Here is a 21,307-nt window from a genome sequence, read left to right as displayed (position 1 = left end):
GGACTTATTTTTCACTTTCTTTAACATTGAGACATTTTTCAATTTTCTGTGATTTCTCAGATAATAATTTATGAATCAAATTTAGTGCGAGTGCAGTTAAAATATTCATTATCTTTTACCCTTTTACTTATGGAGGGAGGCCTATGTAATACATGTTGTGTTTTTGAATCTATACACGAGAACACTCACATTTATACTCAGGAAATGCATCACAACCTGTGGAGTCATTTTGAAATACGTTTGCAGGACTCGTCTTGTACCATCCATGATGGACAGTAGCCATTATTTGATATGAAAATCTCCCAGATGATTACTTTGATGAGTTAATATCCGCTTCATAGGTGTGCAGGTCCTCTCCCAGAGCCCCTGTAAATCCTAGTTAATCATCCTGTATTTATAGCCTTGGAAATGTAAAGGACACTAATGAATGTTTGTGCTGAAGCTGAAACACAAGAGCTCCAACCGATACTACATCACTGATTTCTTTGCTTTTTTGTTTTTCTCCTCTTTAATATACTTCTTTCATGACTCCCTTAGTGTTAGCTATTACAGATCCGGATACCATTTCTTCTTTCTAGTCAGTCGTAAGGTTGAAAAAAAGGATGGCAATTCTAACAGGAAACACATACAAGTGTGGCGACCCTGCTGTCCAATCGATACCTAATACACTCCGCTCTCATTCCGACAGGGAGAGGCTGTGGAGAGCGAGGTAGTTGCACAGGAACCCTGAAATAGCTCGTCCAAACAGAAACAGTTGTTAGTGTAATGTCTTCCAGTGTAAAACGTAGAGTTGACAGACGAAATCAAATGAGAGTTTTCATTTCCTCGCAGTCCCCACTGTAATTCATTATGTCGTAATTACTCCACGAGAGCAAATTTGAGCAAAAAGGATCAATATCAATTAATTTGCTAATTTTGAGCATGGGTGGAGGACGACAGATGGCTGTGCAGAATGCAAATCTGTCCTGAGAGGTAATGGTAATTGACTAACACTTGTGTGACACCACAAGCATGTTGTACTGCTTCTTGCACATGATGTTTACTTTGATCTAAATTGATTTTTCCCAGGCAGAAAGCAAAGTTTCTTAAATACATTTTCCTGCTGCATAAATTAGATTAAATATAATGAAGAAACTGAAGATTGATTGCTCATATCTTCTGCCCTGATTTATATTTAGCTTGATCTTATTTCCACAAAGCATTTCTAACTTAATATCCTACCTAAAGAACAGTAAGATTTGTGTGTTTTAGATATTTTTAACAAGGTTATTCATGTTCTTGTTCTAAGTGATCGCTGCTCATTGTTCAGAGAATTCAACAAGCTCATCTTCAGTCAGCACACACCAGCAGTACCCAGTCAGCTGCTGCTGACCTGCGGCTGATCCAACAGCGTCCTGCACTGAGCTCCACTTTCAGGGGCAGTGATTCTGCATGTTTTTGTGCATTTAACGCCACTGTGTTTTGGATTTTTAATATTCAGATAGTATTTAAATTCGACTCTCCAGGCTGCACACAGGGACCCACTGACTAAAACGTTTGTTCAGGTGTCACATGATAATAAGGAGAGGGAGCTTAGTCGCCTGGTTAATGTGTACAAACAGAATTTTGTACATGGAAAGTTGACCATGAGTTAAGTAAGTTGAGATTATTCTGTTGCAGGGTGAAAAGTTATCTATCCTAGTTTTGAGTTTAGGGCAATTCTTTTCAATTAGATTCAAGGCTGTACAGGGACAAGAAATCCATTTAAAATCAGAAAGCACAATTTAAAAAAATAGTTTGAAATCAAAAGAAAGAAAGAAACAGAATATAAGAGGTAAAGAGATTAAAAAGAGGCAAAATAAATTAAAAGGATAACTATGTGTAATCATGAAATAATAAGACAAGGAAGTAAAAAAATACAAATAAATGTTTTCATGGTTTCAACTGTAATGGTTTTTTAATACTTTTGTATTTAATACCTGTAGATGAATAATTTGCGTGTCAGAGTTTCAGGAATATCAGAACCATTTTGATGGGACATTCTGAGCCATTCTGAGCCTTCTGCAACATATTGATATCAAAGTATTTTATATTTCTGAATAATACTCTTTGTCTTCTATTTGGGGGGATAAAAACGACCATTGTTTTGGGAATGCAAGCGAGACATACATTGTTGCCATGGTGTCCGTCAGCTGTGGGCTACAACTGGAGCCCATGGAGATAAGAGTTGGATTGTTCTCCCACTTCCATTGGTTCTGTTTGTATTACAGCAGCTCCAGAGTCAGATCTCTACAACTGATCTAACAGTGAATTAGGCAGGCACTCAAATACCAATGCTATCTCTGAGATATCATCTGCAGTCGCAACAAAGCTGAAGGGGAAACTAATCCTCAGGCTGGTTCCCATTGATTTTGTTTTTATCATATTGGATCTACCAGTATTCTATTCTAAAGCATCCGTGTAATGACACATGCTGCAGGTGAATCATGGAACTTTAGTCAGACCAGAGGAAAGCAGGGTTTCTGGAGCGCTTCAGCACAAAATAAAACCACTAAGATTTTGTACATTTCCTCCTTTCATTTGTGAGGCCTCTGCCATCGGTTTACAGTAGCTAAAGAAGGAGACAGAATTGGACTCATGTTTCTGTGCACCTTGTGAATGCACATAACATTATCACTCTTCCACTTTATTTTTGTCTCCACACGCTCCAGGGGGAAATATTCATCTCTTTATCTGCTCAGTGCTCCACTATGTTAGGAGCTATTTGATAATTTTGTCTGTCTGCTGAACAGGGAGAGTACACAGGGTTTATCAGTTTGTTTGCAAATATTAAAAAAAGCTGCAGGCTCAAAGCTTTCCATAAACAACAGCTGCTGAGAACTGCTGACTACTCATTCGAGTCCAGCCAGCTATTGTTAATTTTTTATTCTAATAGTTTGGGTTGAAAAATGTTGGCCTTCATTTTACAATGACTGAAGACATAAGTCTGCAATGATTGCGCATCCTGATAAGATGAATAAGAGCAACTTACAGTTTAACATGTCTCTGAACTTTAGTATTTAATTTTGACTATACACTGTGGGTCCATCCATGAACCATATTAGACATGGTCACTTGAACTGTATGTTCATGCAGGCGCAGTCCAACATGTTCAGATTGTGAAGATTGGAATAGATCAAAGTGCTGCTGCTTATAAAACAGGTTTTTTGACTATAATAAAATAACTTTTATTAGATTTAGACTTCTCTTTTTTTAGATGGTTTTAACTCTTAATCGAAGATGATTTGACTGTGTTTAGTTTGCATTTTCCTAACCTGCAACTTTTTATGTAACATTTATCCCCTTTCAATATTTCATTGCATTATATACATTTCCAGGATTTGTTACTACTCATTGCCCTTACGCCCTTTAGCTTTGGATTGCTTCAGTCTTCAGGAGTGGGTTTTTTCTTTCTTTGCAGGAGCCTCATTATTGGCAGAGGTCTCCACCTCTCCAAAACAAATTGGCCTGTTAATTACTAATTAAAAACTGATAAACAAAACAGAATGAAGCAGTTTCCCTGTAAAAATCAGTGTATATCTCACACAGGTCCGGTGGGGCTGTGAGGAGCTGTTTGCTTAGCTTGAGTCTTTGAAAATTGGATATAAGAAGTCCGATTAATACAATCCCCCATTCAGTTAAAGGTTATATAGTTATAAGGTTATCGCGAGTTGATGTGACTTGAAAGAGTAAGAAAATAGTCAACTGGATATCTGGCAATGAACATGCACTTAATGACAACTCTGAGCATAAAACCTATAAGCTGCTTTATGTGTATGGTGCCAATACTGTAGCAATGTCATTTATGTGTATGTGTGTGGAGTGTTGTATAACTCTTTCTCAACTTGTTTTGCGCCGAGAGCTGGAAATACACACAAACACACACCGACACATACACATTTCCCCCAAATATGTGCGATTCGAAACACTATTCTTAACAAATATTAAAAAAGATTAAAGTCAATCAAATGTTTCAGTCTACCTTAAAACCTTGATAATATGAGGCCAATTACTGTTAGTGCAGTAAGTTTTTTCAATTGCATTGATGACCTCTGGCAAATAACACACATTGTACAGGTAAATAGAAATACTCTGCGAGTGCAAGTCAGATTCCTTTGAAGCTCTTAACGAAACACGTGCTTCAGTGGGTGGAAAGCCATATGTGAAAATGCAGAATCAATATTTGAAAGCACAAAACAAAACTTGCTCAGGACACGCGTCTAAAGAAAAATGCTGCACAGTGCACCAAAAATACTTTGTCTCCATTTGGAAGGGAGTTGTTGAAGTGATACACATGCCAGCTGATGGTGGGAGTTTCTTGGCTCTGATTTTCCTGTTTAATACTCTCAGTTATGGGCTGTGGTGGAAGAGAGACAATCAGTGAGACACACTTTTTTCATCCCTGGATATTCAACAGCACTACCCTCATTCATAATGAAATTTCTGAAGTCATATTTTATAAATAGCCTGCAACCACTATTATATTATTACATTTGAAAGCTCATATAATGTATGAATCCTATTGTTGGCCCCACAGGTTGATTTTGAAAAGTCTGTGTGTGTGTATGTGTGAGTCAGCAGCTTGTGGTCTAAAGATAAAGTTTAATTAAGCTAAAAGCTTCACTGGCTCCTCCATGACTCCTTTCCACTCCCTCCTCCGAACTATTCTACCTCACCGGAAACTTCTGACTAATTGGACGCCCCTCTCCACCACAATCTTTGAGCCCAAATAAGATTAATGAGCAGAAACATTTCTGTGGCATGCACATATTCAATGCCCTCTTTTGGCAGCACTCGCAGACTCTTGGGCAAATTTCTTGCTTGGTCATGTTTGTAAACAAAAGCTGATCCAGAGGTTTTTAAGGGGTATCACCTATGACGCCACCGCCGCTTCTGAAATACTTTTCTGTCACTAATTTCTGGTGTCTGTCTGCTCTCTCCTCAGGTTATGGGCATGCAGCGCCGGGGACCGACGCAGGGAAGGCTTTTTGTATGTTTTATGCTGTCCTGGGAATCCCCTTGACTCTTGTCATGTTCCAAAGTCTGGGTGAGAGGATGAACACTTTTGTCAAGTACCTCCTGAAACGCATCAAGAAGTGCTGCGGCATGAGCATCACCGACGTGTCCATGGAGAACATGGTGACCGTGGGATTCTTCTCCTGCATTGGCACGCTGTGCATAGGAGCGGCTGCCTTCTCCCATTACGAGGACTGGAGCTTCTTCCAGTCTTATTATTACTGCTTCATCACATTAACAACTATAGGCTTTGGGGACTTTGTGGCCCTCCAAAAGAACCGGGCCCTCCAGAAGAAACCGCTGTATGTGGCCTTTAGCTTCATGTACATCCTGGTGGGCCTGACAGTCATTGGAGCCTTCCTCAACCTGGTCGTGCTCCGATTCCTGACTATGAACAGTGAGGACGAGAGGCGGGATGCGGAGGAACGGGCCTCGCTTGCGGGCAACCGGAACAGCATGATCATCCACATCCAGGACGAGTCGATGCCGCGTGGCCGGCAACGACGCGAGCCATACAGGGCAGAGGTGACTGATTTGCAGTCAGTCTGTTCCTGTATGCACTACCACTCGCATGACTTCGGCAGCTCTGGGGGAGGGATGGGAGGTCTGGGATGTGCCTTCTCCCATCAGAACTCATTCAGCTCACAGCTGAACCCCAATCAGTACTTTCACTCAGTTTCCTACAGGATCGAGGAGATCTCGCCCAGCACCTTGAAAAACAGCTTCTTCCCTTCGCCCATCAGCTCGGTGTCTCCAGGCCTTCACAGCTTCACAGACAATCACCAGCTCATGAGGAGAAGGAAATCTATCTGAACCCTGACAAACATGGGACAAATGAGTTTCCATGTTTTATACACAAGGTCAAACATTTCCAATGCTGCTCCTTACCAAATCTTATTTCAGCACTTTTTTCCCTGTTTGGTTGCAAAATGGTGTAAAATAAAAAGTATTCTTGGGATCAGATGAAGGACACTGCGCAGACAGCAAGCGTGGACACAACGGGATACAAAGCATGAAGCATGGATGTCTATTTTTTCATAAAGTCGCTCCATTTAAATAACGACACAAACTACAAGACCCTCCTTATTACATTTGCAGTACAAAATTGATATATTAACTTTGGTTTCATACCAAATGATGCACACTTGGGAAAATGCTATTTTTCGAAAAGGAAGTATGCTTGTTTCACCTTAACTTGAAGAAACTTTTGCCGTTATTTACGACTCCATTGCCTCACTGCAGACAGAGAATTTAAAATGACTTAAAGCATCAGGTATTGTTTTCTATAAGCAATCATATATTCCAATGGTTCCGCCACATATCAAGCCAAAATATTTTTGCCAATATTAGCATGTGCATTAGATGTCATTTAAGTAAGTGTGCCATGGTTTTGTGACATTCTTTGGTCTGTTTTCAGAACAGATGTATGATGGGCATCTGTTTGTCTTTGATTCAAAGGGTCATGCTGCTGTTATTGACATTCACCCCTCACACTAAATCTGATCTGGCCACAAAAGCTTCAACTTCGCCCACTGACTTTTGCAGAAAGAGTCAAAATTGTTCTAAAGACAAATCTGCCATTTCCCCCCAATATTTGTTGGTTATGTATTTTTATCCTAAGACATTTATACCCAATATGTCAAGTCAATGTGCAAAGGCTCCTCTTTACATTGACTGTTTTGCAGCAGTATTCAATAGTCATATGGGAATAACTGCTGTAAAAGAAGCGATACCAGTTTCTGTATCAACAGTCATGTAAACTGACCAGAACACATCACCAGTGATATATAACACAGGGGTAATTGTGTGAGTTGCAGCAGACACCTGAGTTTTAGCCTCCAGAATGGTTCAGGCTCCATAATACACAGTCCTACAACTCTAATGATGCAACAATGTGGCATCTTTCATTAATCCTTCTGGATGAGAAGATTGAAGCCAAAACCACCCACAGCAGACTATAACTGTTCACAGGTCTCCTAAAATAGATGTTTATCTGCAACAAAACTACTGAAGCTAATTTATTTCTAATAAAGATATGTGGTTTATTGACATTTACATTTACATGATGTTAAACATATTTGTTTCCTTCTGAGATATCTGACCTTACAGCTCAGTAATATTTACTACAGCCTTATTACACTTTTTATGTTTACATTTGGTCTCTGCTAGCATTTGGTTAAGGTGAGGGAAAGATTTTGTTTTAACAAAGACAAACACAATATGGTGATTCATACTTGATCAAAAACATATTTTTTTTCCTGACCCTAATCTCAAACTGCTTCTGTTGCCTAAACCTACCAACAGACTCTGGTTGTGAGGAGTTCTCTGGTTTGTGCATCCGCAGTTCACCCAAACCAGAGACGATGGAAGTCAGCCAGAGTTGGGGGTGCTGAGAGAAAGTCTATAAAATACAGTGCAGGGTTTGAGTTTTCTTTTTTATTAATTTGAGTATTCCATACCAGTTTTATTGTTTTAAACTAAAAGACTTTAATCTTGGCTTTAGGGCCATATTAATGATTGAGAGATGCTCATCAAACTATTACTACCACTAAAATCTGCGATCCTACCAGATTGCATTATATACGACACATACTACATGTGTGCATTGCATAGGCTACACAGTTAATTCACTGAATACAATGAATAATTATGGGTGGATGTTAGGGCTACTACTATTCTGCTCTCAAAACATTTCTTTTGAAAATACAATTTATTTCGTTTAAATTGATTTGTTCAGAGAACTTTTTTGAGTTGCAATTAAAGCCGCTCACCATGAGGAAGTGCTGCAGCTCCCTCAGTACCCCGACTTCCAGCGTGTTTGATCCCAACCACCTTATGGCAACTCTTACTCCATTAATAAACATAGCGCTTCATTAATTCAGTAAAATTCTGTTGCCTCTGAACATAATCCAGTCAGCGATTACTTTTCATACAAAAAGGTTTGTTGTTGCTGTTTAGATGTATGGAAACATAATTTTCTCAGAGATGGAGTCATTAGCTGTGAAGAGTAAAGTGAAAACCATCATGGGAAGTTTAAACTTAGGCGTTAGGAACACACACACACATTTTTCAACCTGCAGCTACCAAAGTGCAATTACATTTTTCCAGCTGACTTTAAAAGCAGAGTAAATGTTAATCAGAGGACAAGCGTGATCATCCCTCAAAGTCACCGCAGAGTACGTGATGTATGTCCAACTAGCAGCTGACCCTGAGTTAGATCTCACAATGCAGCACTGAGAGCAGAACTGTTGACTGAGACTGGGAGGCATGCCGATCTTAGGAAAACACAACCTGTTCAATGTATCACTACGGAAACAAGCTAAAGAGTATGAGTTAATGTGAGGGGACAGTATTATTAAAAAGAAGATAACAGCAGTATGGTTCTTTCAGTGTCTGTAAAATACCAGGGGAAGAGAAGCAATTTGGAGGATTGTTTATGTCTGAAAGATCTGATAAGTGCATGAACTGTTTGTGATGAATGGGGAAATGATTTCAAAATAACTTTAGAAGTATTTTATTGGCAAATAGTCTTAACAAATGATTTACAACATACGCTGTTTCTTTCAGCCAAAGTCCAGCAGTTCTTAAAGGGAAACACTGTAGTTGCCTGCTTTCAAATTTTCCTTTCAGAGAAAATGTACAATAATGTTTGTTCTCAGGTTTGAACAAATAACTTTTTTCTTTTCCTTATGGTTAACTCCTAAATCAAACACACTCCCAGAAGTGCAAATGCAAATGCATCGGCCAAACAATACAATGTACATTTTAAAATCCTTGTTTCCAAATGGTAGGAATTTCCTTAGAAATGCGACTGAGATGCATCATCTCACTGAGGCAAGTGCTGTGGCATCATTTGTGAGAGCCACAATAGCTTGAAATTGTTTGATGCAGTTCTGGATATTAACGTTGATTATAGGCCTGTTATAAAGCCCGAGCCGCCTTTTCTGTCACAGCTGGCCCAGTGTTTGCTGTCAATACCTTTCACTATCCATGAGCTCCCTAGTTAAGCAGGATTTATGTGCTCAACATTATTTGTAAATGCATTTTTAGTTGTAATGTATATTTAAATATGTATCTTTGTAAAGACTGGAGGAAAGGTGACCTTTTTATGTTAGCACAGGGCTGGGAGCTATTTTTTTATTCCCTTAGCGAATTCTGTTCTTCAGAATCAATCAATATTTCTGGAGGATAACAATTCTTGCTACAAATTTCTGGACCTCGACTTTAAAGAAGCATTACCTTCAGTATTCTTTGCAGCTTAGTGTTTAACAGGCTTCTATTAATTTCCTGCATAGCTGAGCATGCCTCACAAGTTGAATGCCACTCTGTTTGTGCAAATGGTAAAATGCCATGGATGCTATTCAGTCAAGACGAACGTAACCAGGCATGGAGTCCGAGATAAGCCTGAAAAGCATTGTTTCATTATCGGAACTATAGCGGCTTATCACAAATATTCTGTACAATATGTTTATAACAACCTTTGGAATAAAATGGCCTTTTCATGGCTGAGATGCATATGTATTTTTACACATTAGCATATGTGCCTTGAAGAGACAGTAGTCAGTGTTTCTGTTGAAGTGGGCACAGTTTAATATCATGGCTGCGGATCTGTTTGTGCTTTAGCCATCAGACGCTTGTGGAGGTAACAAGAGAGCAGATGTGGTTAATGTATCGACAGATCTAAGTCCCGACAAACACATTCATTTGAAAATCTATATCTGATTTATCTTCTGGAACCAAGTACACACTCAGCAGACTGAATCACTTCCTTGCTTTTGAAGACATTCTCATTTTAGGGTGACTTCAAAGATAATTCAACCTGGTTCTTCTGTTTTCATAGTTTTGGCTGTCCTTCCTTTCGATTAGTAACAGTACGGTGCTCACAGAGGCAACTGCTGAGATCTGGGAAAGTCACATCAATGACAGAGAATGTGTGGTAGTAGGTTTAGCTGATCACTGAGCTGCGGAGATCCATTGCTGTCCAAAAACTACACGGCCCACAAACTTGCTGCTTAACAATATGTGCGCCTGCAGGCGTCGTTAATGTTATTGATCAAGAGATATAGTAAGTAAAAGTAAGTAAAATATCGACCCTACTTTTGGCTCTGATTTGGTCGTCCGACATAAAAAAACAACACGAAAACAAAACACATCAGGTTCTTTAGCTTGTTAGATATTTCAGCTGTTTGGTTGCACACTGTGACTTTATCAGAGCTTGTTTTTCTTCACTGAAAAAAAGCTTTTTATTGCATCTGAAAACCGTGTAGCTCAAGAAGGCCTAAAAGCCAAACATGTATTCAATATACACTAAAAAGGCAATGTAGAGCTGAGGAGGAGTTTAGACTGAGGTGGTAATTATCTCTGGCTTTCACACTGTGAGCAGTACCTTATTGCACATGGTCATGTGAGCCAGGGTTTACATAGAAATATTGACAAGTGCAGCTTTAAAGATTTCTATCTTCAGCTGGAACACATGGGCTGTCATGAGTGTCCCCATCAGGGAATCAGAGGCTAATGGTTTTGTTCTTTTCATGGGATTTATTAAGAATATAGTATCACTTGCCTTAAATAACGCTCGTCAAGGTTACGTGGAAGAGAACAGAAATTCTTCATCAATCATCTTCCCTCACTGGACTTTGTTGTAATGTTGCTTTGTTCCCAGGTCTCAGCTGTTGCCGTCGGTGATTACAACATTATCATAATGGCCACAAGTATGAAAAGAGGGCTCAAGTTGTCAGAAACCGATCCATCAAACACTTCCAGTACCAACAGGGTTGAGAGAATATCTAATCTATTAAGTGTCACTGATGATGATGAGTCGTCTGCCTTTCATTCACTTCACAGACAAACTCTTACCATGCAGCGTTTTAGGGGAATGTATCAGCCATAATGGATCCTCCACTGAAAGGAAGCAGCAAACAACTGGACTCATTTTCTCCTCGTGAGCTGCATGTCTGATTTTTATTTTTTTTTCATACCCCCTCCCACATGTACACACATTACTCAGATCTGTCTGCCATCGTCGCCACGTGTCGTACTGATGGTCCTCCGCTGAATGTTACTCTATAGCACAGATGGCAAGGAGAAGCGGCTACATCCACACACACATTCTTACACACATGCCATCGCCCTGAGCAGACTAAACAGTGCAACATTCTGTTTTCTCTCATGTTTTCCTGTCTCGTGGCATCAAACAACTCAAAGGTGTGCAGAATTTTGATGGAATGGTTATTGGCTGGTTGTTGGCTGGTTGTTGGCTGGTTGTTGACTGGTTATTGGCTGGTTGTTGGCTAGCTGTTGGCCGGTCTTTGGCGTCCTGCACGCACCATAGCCGTGCTCGGCTTCTACGCATCATTTCCTGCATGTGGCAGTATGTGCAGGCCATTTTCTCTGTTGACAGTGCCATGTTTTCCTATGACAGGGACAAAGAGACACAAATTGCACTACTCTCTGTGTAATATGATATAACAGAAAGACTGTGTTCCATACTTTTGTGAAATATCTTTTGCAATAGGTTCTTCTGTAGGTCTGATGAACAAATACCTTGTACCATATTCCTTACAGGAGATTGTATCTCATCTCGTTGGCATCCATATGGTTTGATGGTCATGTTGAACCCACTGACGTCTTCTGTCACAGTTTTGAAACTGATGTCTGTACAGTACACTCCCCAGTCTTCTCACCACACTGAGAAGAGATTGTTAAGAATTGCTCAGAGTGAAATGAACATTTTACATTTGTATGATTTCTTTTTTATTTTATTTTATTTTTCTTGTTTTTGGTGCGTGTGTGTGCATGATTTGGTGTGGATGACTCACTGGGTTCCACAGCCTGGGTGAAGCCATAACACACTTGAATAAAAATGATGAGCCTCCTTCCAAATCCCCTCCTGTCTGCTTGTACCTTCTTAAACATCAGCAGCTCCCCTGCTGAGAAATTCATTAAATTCACAAAAAAATAACGCAAGTTTAAAAACAGTAAAATTCCGGCCTGGAGTCCTATTATTTACATATTCATTAAAAACAACAGTTTCAATGAAGATCGCTCTGGGCCACTTTCTCAAACTGAACTGATTCAAGATTAACTTTACCCATATACAATGATGATAAATTGTTCATTATTACCTCTGGGAATATTTTGTTTACAAAGCTAAAACTAATAATTTTCCCAGCATTGCAAATAATATATATATATTTTTTAAAACAAGTTTTTAACATTTCAAGCCAGAGGAGTGTGACCTCCACGAGCGTCTGCTGTAACATACAAAGAGACACTGTGAGCGAAACTTAAATATTCAGACGTTCAGGCGAGGATCAGATCACAGCAGAAAAATCTTAGCTGCAAGGGAAAAAGAGAAAAAAATCTTTGCCTCTTTTGCTTATTTAACTTTCACTCTATTTCCATAAGTTTGAGTGTTGAAGGAATCGTTTTAGTATTTTTGGGGAATGTGCTTATTTGTTTTTTTGTTGTGAGTAAGAGAGTGAGATTTGCGATTCTTCTCTTTTGCTCTCTGAAGCTACAGAGAGAAGCTGAGCACAAAGTCTGGAAATGGTGAAAATATAACTCTGTCTGAATGTAAAAGTAAATCTGCACACCAACACCTAAATACGAAATGACACATTACATCTCATCTAATAATTTAATAAAAAGGGTAATAATAATATTCAAGTGAGACCTTACAAACCTTAAAGCTAGGGTTGGTAATTGTGGAAAAGCTAGCAAGAGCAGGCAACACTTCCCACTCCCTCGCGTCGGCCATCATGCCAAAGCTACACCCACACACATGAACGTGCACTGACTGACAACAGCTCGGAGAAAACTGAACTTCCTTCACTTGCTCGCTAACTTCTGGCTCTCATCTCTGCTTCAGCGTTGTCTCTGTGACTGGTGAAGACTCTGGTCATGTGCAGTGAGAGCACAGACAGGCAAGTTGGTTAGTTACAGGCAGGTACACGACTAATCATTTCAGTCAGACAGGATAAAATGATTGGTTGTGTTTGTTGAAGTCCTGTGAGGGCCACAGGTACTGGCTTTCTTTTGTGACTTTATTCATCTATGGTTATCAGGAGAGGCTTTCAACGAATAAGATGTAGCTCTTGACATTTATCTCTCGAAATGTCGACAGTGTCACTTACAGTGACAAGGGAAATTGTTTGTTATTCACACATTCACAGTTGATTTTATTATTTTTGATGACCTGTTATTATAAATCTTGACATGAAACTAGTGTGAACATGGATCCAACATGGACAAGTCTGCAGAGAGCCATGTCAAAGCGTCCTTTTGGCCACGAAGGCTGTGTATCACTAATTCTGGCAGAAACTGGACTGATAACAGGTCAACTCTTCTCCCTGAGTGGCCCGTGCAGTGCAGCTGGATGTTCAGTGGGAGAATGAGCAGGCAGCATCCTCTTTTATCCCTTCCCACACCGCAGTAATTATACTGTCAGCCGCACACGTCAGGCAACGCCGAGGACGACACAATAAGAACAGTGGCAGAGGGGCGTTCAGGCCCTCTCTTGGCTTTAAGCCTGTAATTTTGCATCTTAAATGATCATGTAAGCGGAGCCAAGTTGTTTTGCAGTGGGACCTTCTCCAGAGTACCGATGATATGATGAAGCATCGCAATGAGCAGGTGCTGACACGCTGCTCTTTTTTGGGGGGTGGCAGTGGGAAGAGAATAAGACAATGGAGAGCAGCAGATTTTCAACAGTGATTGGGTTTTTCTGATGGGTGAGAAATGAATCTACTGTAGGAGGCACAAGTTGCACGAGTCTAATCCATCGCAGGAAAACTCCACGACAGTCCGCCTCAAAACACAATAAATGAGGCTGACGATGGGAACGATGGAGCCAAAATTTAAAACAAGCTGCTGTCGGAAAGTGATTAAAATCTGCACATATTCCTGCACACACACACACACACACACACACACACACACACACACACACACACACACACACACACACACACACTGCATCCTTGTCTTATCTTTCCTCTGAAGATATTTATTCTGAAAAAAAGTATTACCTGCACCGGGCAGAACTCAGAGGGGAATTTGATCAAAGTTTAACTACAGTGAATGTGAATAATATTAAGGACATCGTGAAGATAGTGGAGTCACAGCCGCTACAGCCGCTTTCTCCTCTATTCAGTCACTTCCAAGGTTTCAAAGTGAAGTAGTGATATAAAGGCTTTTACCTTGATTAATTCCATCACTGTGCTTTATAAAATAATAACAATAACAATACCATCAACAATAATGTCCACTTTGACTGTGCATACTGTGTAAATGATTAATTTTTAATGATTGCATTGAAATATCGAGGCACTTTGCTGCTCCACAAAGTTAACTACAGCAGCTTTCTTTATCATTTCGAATAAAAGTAGCATGAATGAAAGCTTGAAACTTTACAAACGCTTAATGATTCATGTTAATGCATCTGATTCCTCACTTTCAGCATAGACAGATTTTCCTTCTCAAAATGTGTCTCGAGACGTATTTGAAGCCTGAAGGGGGGGGGGGGGGGGGGGGGGATTGACAGCCACAGACAATTTCTTAGAAATATTGTATTTCTTATATTTCTTTCTAAAATAGTTTGAAGGAAATGTCATTGGACACACTGAATAGATTCAAGATGTTTATCCTAACAGTGGTTGTACAATGTAAAGTAGCTAAGTAATCAAAGACAGGACAATAATGAAATAAGGTTTTTCACATTAATAGAATAAAATGTCCATTTACAAAATGAATATACAACAATATACAAGAATACTAAAGATTTAATAAGAATACAGGAGATATAATAAGAAACACATATGTAATAATAATGAAAGGCTAAATACTACGTGTGTGTGTGTGTGTGTGTGTGTGTGTGTGTGTGTGTGTGTGTGCCTGTGTTGTATGTGTTAAACACTCATGTTTCACCCACACACGTGCACGGACTGGGTTCAGAGAAGATGTAAAAGAATGTAAAGGACTTGAAGGTGATTCTCTGTCCAGTTGTCCTCCACCAGCCGCTTAATAACTGACTCTGTTACTGATGAAGATGATGATGATGAAGCTGCCACTGAACGTTCGAACGCTAGTGATGCTGATGCGCAAAGGTGGACTCTGGCACCATCTAGTGGCTGGTGATGCACACTCTATTTCCTCCTGCCTAATCTAAACTTCTTTATTATCATCTAAGCAGCAAGTCTCCACTCATTCCATGTAAATGCAGGGTCCAGATGAGCACAAGGAAAACACTGTCGGGCCATGAGTGTGCATATTGGCTGCCTGTGAGCCGGAGATCATCAGAGATCACTGTGACCCTAATCTGCTTAATCACATTAAGGCTGCTAAAACCTATTCCAACTACAGTGTCACTGCCTGTGGCCAGGTGGCACGGACCAACAAACACGCTGACAACAACAACTCTTGCACTATACATTATTTCTCCACAGAAATATCAAGGAAGAGATGTTTCCCAAACCTGTGAGTATCACGGTGCTTTTATTTCACTTGTTTTATCATTTTAGACAGTTGATCACTGGTAATCAACAGAGTTACAGTAACATGCAGTGAAAGTAATGGAACATGCCTCCAATGCACGGGGTTCAAACACATTTGCAACTGTGTCAAGCTCATGTATCAGTATCTTATGAGACATGTGCATTAAGCTTATTTTTAAAAGAGGTAATTGTTGAAGTGAATTAGATTTATTAAACATGCTAAAGAAAACTTTGTGCACTGCTAGTTGTGCAATGTGTGTGTGACACATTACATTTGTGATATTATTAAATCTGCAGATTTAAACAATATGGGGCATTTGCATTTTGCTGTTTTCTCTGAACCAAACAGAAGCTTTGGTGCAACCTTCCAATAAGACCTCATTTAGAATTAATGGTTGAATAAATCCTTTGTTAATGCTTTTAACATTGAACTATTTATAAAAACAGCTGGTTTGAAGAGGTAATGAAAAATCCCTCTGGCCTCATTATTAGTTTTTTCCTTTTAGCATCTCTTTAATTCAACATAAATATAATTCTTTTCAATAATTTGTGTAACCTCTACAACACCTATTCCCAAATCTTTTTACCTCTTTTGATTGGTTTTTGATCATGAATAATTAGAGCTGCAATAATTAGTTAGTTAGTTAATTGACCTTCCTGTTTTTTATTACTATAAATGAGAATTAACTGAATATATTTAGACTGTTAGAGGGGATAGTTGAACCTAGTTGAAGACATCATTGTGGTGAATGATTCTTGTCTTCGGTTAATTGAATAATGAAATGATTAATCTCTCTAAGAGATTTGCACTCGTTATAGTTGGATGTTACCTGCTGTAATGCTTAAAAATACTGAGCTAAAGGACTTTAGGTACAATAGGGAGCCACATTATCCTTTTACTAATAAGACTGATGTCTCTTTTGTTCAGGGTGCTCCCCAGCGAGAAGAAATGTTGACCGTCCAAGTTAAAAATACCATGTTGCATCTGAATGGCCAGAACCTCCGGCTGGCCGCTAAAAATGGCCGCATTTCAAAAACACCTGGTCTCCATCTGTCAGCGAAACATGGAAAGGAGGCAGTGGGTCAGCTTACGGCCTCTCTGAAGACCCAGGAGGGCACCACACAGTTGGACTCGTCGCTGCTCAAGCCACCCAGGCCTGACGTAGAGAGAGAGGCTGAAAATCAGCCTGTGAGACGCCCCCTGAAACTGGCCCCGCTGGAGCTGCCAGAGGAGGTGAAGGAGGCTCAGAGGCAGAAACTTAAGTTTGGCCAGCAAGAAGCAAAACCTGCTTCCTGTAAACTGGATGTGACACTGAATGCAACATGGAAGGTGAAGTCAAGTGTGAAACAGAGACCGATAAAAGCTGCTCCATGCCCCTCTGTTTCCACTCAGCCACTCAAAGCCCAGCAGAAAAACAGATCCTCGAGGCTCCGGCTGACACACTTCAGCCCTGCAGAGCAGAATGGAGACAGGCATCTGGAGGACGTGGTGTGTCAAGGTACCCCTGCTCCCCTGTGCAGCAAACCCGCCCCTCCTCTCCCCTCTCCCCGAGGTAAAGCTCAGGCCTCACGTGGGGGAGAGGCCACACGCCTGAGCCTCAGTGCCCTCCAGCAGGAGACTGCAGGAGGGAGGCGACTGAGGCTGAGGAGAGCGCAGTGCCTGGAAGAGGATCAGTGCAATACAAACATGTCAACAGGAGGATTATCTGTAGGTGAAGAAAAGCTGGCCCAAGGTGTCCACGGCACAGGGCAGCAGGCGGAGCGGGCCCTGGGAGGGCAGCAGCTCGCTGGTAAAGGCATCAAGGAGCCTCCTGCAGCCTCCTTGGAGAGAGGAAGCATCAGGAAGAGCCATCAGGAGGTTTGCAGTGAGCAGGCTGGAGGATGCACTCTCAACCGGCAGTCAGCTGAAGGGGGAAGCAGTGAACATGCACATGACAGCGTTAGGCCGAGTGCTTCTAACTGGAAATCAAAGAGGAAAAAAGCCTTGATCGCAAAGCATAAAAATACAGTCGCTGCGGAGCAACTGCAACTGTGATAAACAATCTGTCACATGCACAGCTGAGGACATTTCACATGACGCACCTGTAACATTGAAGACACAACAGAAACAGTCATGTATAACTTTTTTAATTATAATTACTGATGTATTATTAAATGTATTGTCCAAGAAACAGTCATATGAACAGTATATTAACCATATAATGTAAACTAATCATAAATGGTGCCAATATAAACAGTTGTAGTTCTTTTTAATGAGCCACATCTCAAATCTACAAAAAAATTCATGTGCTTTTTAATTACAAACATAAACAATTTTTTACATTATCCTTGAAATCCATCACCTTCTCACAAACAAATGCTAATTGTTGCTTTACAGTCAAAACAAAGTGACCAACAAACTGACAATAAGTAAGACCAGCACACACACACACACACACACACTTTACCCTGGCTGTTTAATTGTATTGTTTCATTTTATTTTCCTGTATCTAGTTTCTTAATCTGGGGACATTTCCTCTGGTTTCTTGTCCGCTATCATCTCTTTTTTGCCAACAGAGACAGAATCAACACATGTCTTTTTCATTTAGAGTAATGTCTCTGGCTGTTCCCTCTAGTATTGCGCAATTTCATTTGCAGGTTTGCTAGATTTCTCAGAAAAGGCTCTAGCGCCACAACACTCACAAAACATTTGCATCAGATCAAGTTGCCTTCTTTGGTTTTGTATTTCATGCACTTTAATTGTATTTATTTATTTCTGGGCTAAAGTGAATGTGATACAGTGAATTGTAACAACAGATTGCTAATGGACCTTTAAGGGTTTTTAACATTTTTTCCCAGTGATAAAAAAATTCAGATTGTTTTTAAAAGTACAGCACTGATGAGGTGGATTCACTATTTGTTTGTGGAGTTGAACAAACTGTAGAAAGTTATATGCTTTATATTTCTAACGTTGTGATTGAACAGTAGTAATCCTTCTCTTACTCTACTCACATGTCTTTGTTAGCGCATATTCTTTTTGTCTTTACTCAAAATGGTTATACGTAACACTTGACTTCAAATCCCCATATTTAGCCTTTAGATCCAGTAAATATACATGTGATTGACTTACAACCCAGTATAATGTAGTTGTAAACAGGTAAAAGTGTTTGTTAATGTATTTAATAGAATCCATAACTCTTGCTGTGGACAGCCAGTGGTGGAGGCTGGTGTACACACAGATGATGAATGATAACATAGTAAAACACAGCTGTAATAAAATAAAATAACTAACAAGTGCTCTATCAAATAAATGTCTTTACATCTGCTTACAACTACAGGTTTTATGAAATACGTATACAAATGTTTCAGATCTTTATGACTGTGTCAAATGAAGGCTCTGTATATAATATTGCTGAGGAAAGCAGCAGCAGCGCAGCGGACGTGTATTTCACCAACATGTTGTTGGCACAAAGACAAAATGATCTCACGCTCTTTAATGGATCCATGAACTTTCCCCTTGTGCATTCAAAATAAGAAAATAAATAAATAAATGAACATTATTCGATTAAAATATAATATATATATATATATATATATATATACATTTATGCCAGGTCACTCTAAGTTATGGACTGTCCAATTTCCAGAGGCTTCTCCCCATCAGACCAGAGTGTGCACTCATTTAATTAGGTGAAGCAGACGCAGCACAAAGTGAAGCTGCTGGCACAAACATGAGGAGTTTGACCACTGCAGTTGATCCATGGTAATGGAGCAGCACAAAAAGCCCTCATAGAAAAATCATTGTAAGTGGTATGATTTGTAATTTAGGGGTACATTCATCAAATGATGTTTACTGATTAGCCAGCGATCGATAGACATCATTCTGTAATGAGTGTAATGTTCCACCTGTTGAACCAAACTGCACTTTTCTCTAATAGATCTGCTTTCTTCATTTCAAACATGACTTTCAGCTCTCAGCAGGAGCTCCTGAGTGTCATTGAGTTTCTTTTCAAACAGAATGAGCAGCAGAGTTTTGTTGATGTTTGATGGACCTCTCATGCTCTGCACGCTGGAAGATTTGGATGATGCTCAAATTCTGCCGTGACTCATCCTTGATCTGACCTTTGGTCCTCAGCCAAACAGACAACATGTTGTAACTCAGCCTAAAACGTTCTGTCTGTGTTCTGATGCTCTGCCTGGTTCATTCATCAGTGTATCTGTCCTTCAACTGACTCACATCAGTGTTGTAGCACTTGACTTCTGATTCAAGCTCCACCACTCATGACTCGGACTTGGACATTTGGACACGTGGGCTGTTTATGAGGCCATTATAGTTTTGCTTGAGACATTAATAGCTCTTTTAATACTGTATCATTATTCAGTTATGAGCAATGGCAGGCAGGCGTGTATGCATAAAGATACATAATGAATTGTGTGCTTTGCTGTTATTTCAGTCAGGAACACTATGTCATGATTTACCCATTTGTAGCAAATGGGGATACAGTTATGATTGGAGCTAAAGGCTCCATTCTTTGGATGTTCCCTGGATTAGCCGAGCAGCGTGCTAAGATCAAACAGGGAACATGTGCAGAACCCCCATAACCTATCGGTAGCTGACAGCTGAGCACGTGACTCCGTGTCCTGCATGAACTAACGCGATGCTTCATTTAACATAAAATTCAGTGTTCGTGACTCACACTGGTACTCGGACTAAAAAGATGACAAAAAGGACACTGACCACATAAGAGATAAACGAGAAAAAGTGATTAAAACAAAACAAAAAAATGTAATGTGTGAATAAATGCAATCAAATCTTTCCAGAAACTTTAAAAATGGGAGTTTTTAAGATTGAGTAGAAGCTAGAGAGGTTATACGTCTGAGTTCCAAACAGTGGGGCTCTTATGCTTGACCCCTTTTCACAAAGTGCAACTGGTAACTGAAGACTCAACACTTAGGGACTTGACTCTACCTTTAATAGACTTTGATGTGTAAAATCAGTGCAGACCTCCTGTAAGCATGTAATCCGTTGAACAGTGTAACTTGAAGAGTCACTTATTCCCCGATGGTGCAACTCAAAGCAGAAGTTTTGGAGCCATTACCTGTCTTGGTTCTGGTAAAGCAGTGCAGCGTTTTCCCACCGAGCTGTGTGGGAGCCATTTGGGGACATGTTGAATGTATCAGAGCGCAGTAGAGATTCTGAAACCATCTGTCTTTATTTTTTCTTTGTTCATTGTGTAACAATAACTGCGGTTGTGTTTGGTGAAATTTCAACTTTACATATTTTCCTTTAAAAATATACATAATTCGCTCTCAGCACAAACACACATCGATATCGTGGACATATTTCTGTATAACAGGGTCTCTCTGATGTGGGAGGTTGTAATCTGGCTGTGCGTCACATGACAGATGGCTCTCTCCAGCACTCGTGCTCCCAGCCTCTCGTTCACCCTACATGCCAGTCACCTCTTTAGCCCTCGCACATAAGGCGACAGACGGTTCCTCAGACTGACACCATCACTCATAACGGGCATCTGCTCCAAATCATCAGCCCACTTCCCATCCACTTCATGCTGGGCCTATACATAGCCCGGGCCCACGCTCCCTTTCCTTGGCTACAAAGGCACTGTAAATAAGCCTGGATGTAATGGCTAAAGTGTTTGTTGTCCGTGACATTCAAATATTGACACTGCGTTTCTGGGTGTTTCTACACCTCGTAAGCTCTACAGCCCATTCGGGTGGATCTTCCAAACGCAAGCGAAAGCATGTGGTGACAGCTGTGGGAGCACTTTGAGGAGGAAACT

At 40.2% G+C, this 21,307-nt stretch overlaps 2 protein-coding genes across 2 annotated transcripts in view; both read left to right on the top strand.

Annotated features, from left to right (window-relative positions):
• kcnk9 (potassium channel, subfamily K, member 9) overlaps nt 1-11,916 on the top strand; it is a 41,392-nt gene extending 29,476 nt beyond the window's left edge. Inside the window, exon 2 of the mRNA XM_020090580.2 lies at nt 4,964-11,916. Within this exon, the coding sequence (XP_019946139.1) occupies nt 4,964-5,847 (884 nt within the window). The 3' untranslated portion in view covers nt 5,848-11,916. The remainder of the gene's footprint in view (nt 1-4,963) is intronic.
• Nucleotides 11,917-15,357: 3,441 nt separating this feature from the next.
• LOC138405958 (uncharacterized) lies at nt 15,358-18,352 on the top strand. Its single transcript, XM_069516872.1, has 2 exons — nt 15,358-15,510; nt 16,456-18,352. The coding sequence occupies exons 1-2, from the start codon at nt 15,496-15,498 to the stop codon at nt 17,560-17,562; spliced, it is 1,122 nt and encodes a 373-aa protein (XP_069372973.1). The 5' UTR covers nt 15,358-15,495; the 3' UTR covers nt 17,563-18,352.
• The last annotated feature ends 2,955 nt before the right edge of the window (nt 18,353-21,307 follow it).

Source organism: Paralichthys olivaceus, chromosome 20 (genome assembly GCF_024713975.1).
Source record: "Paralichthys olivaceus isolate ysfri-2021 chromosome 20, ASM2471397v2, whole genome shotgun sequence".
Taxonomy (NCBI): domain Eukaryota; kingdom Metazoa; phylum Chordata; class Actinopteri; order Pleuronectiformes; family Paralichthyidae; genus Paralichthys; species Paralichthys olivaceus.
This window is presented reverse-complemented; position numbering and strand designations above follow the sequence as displayed.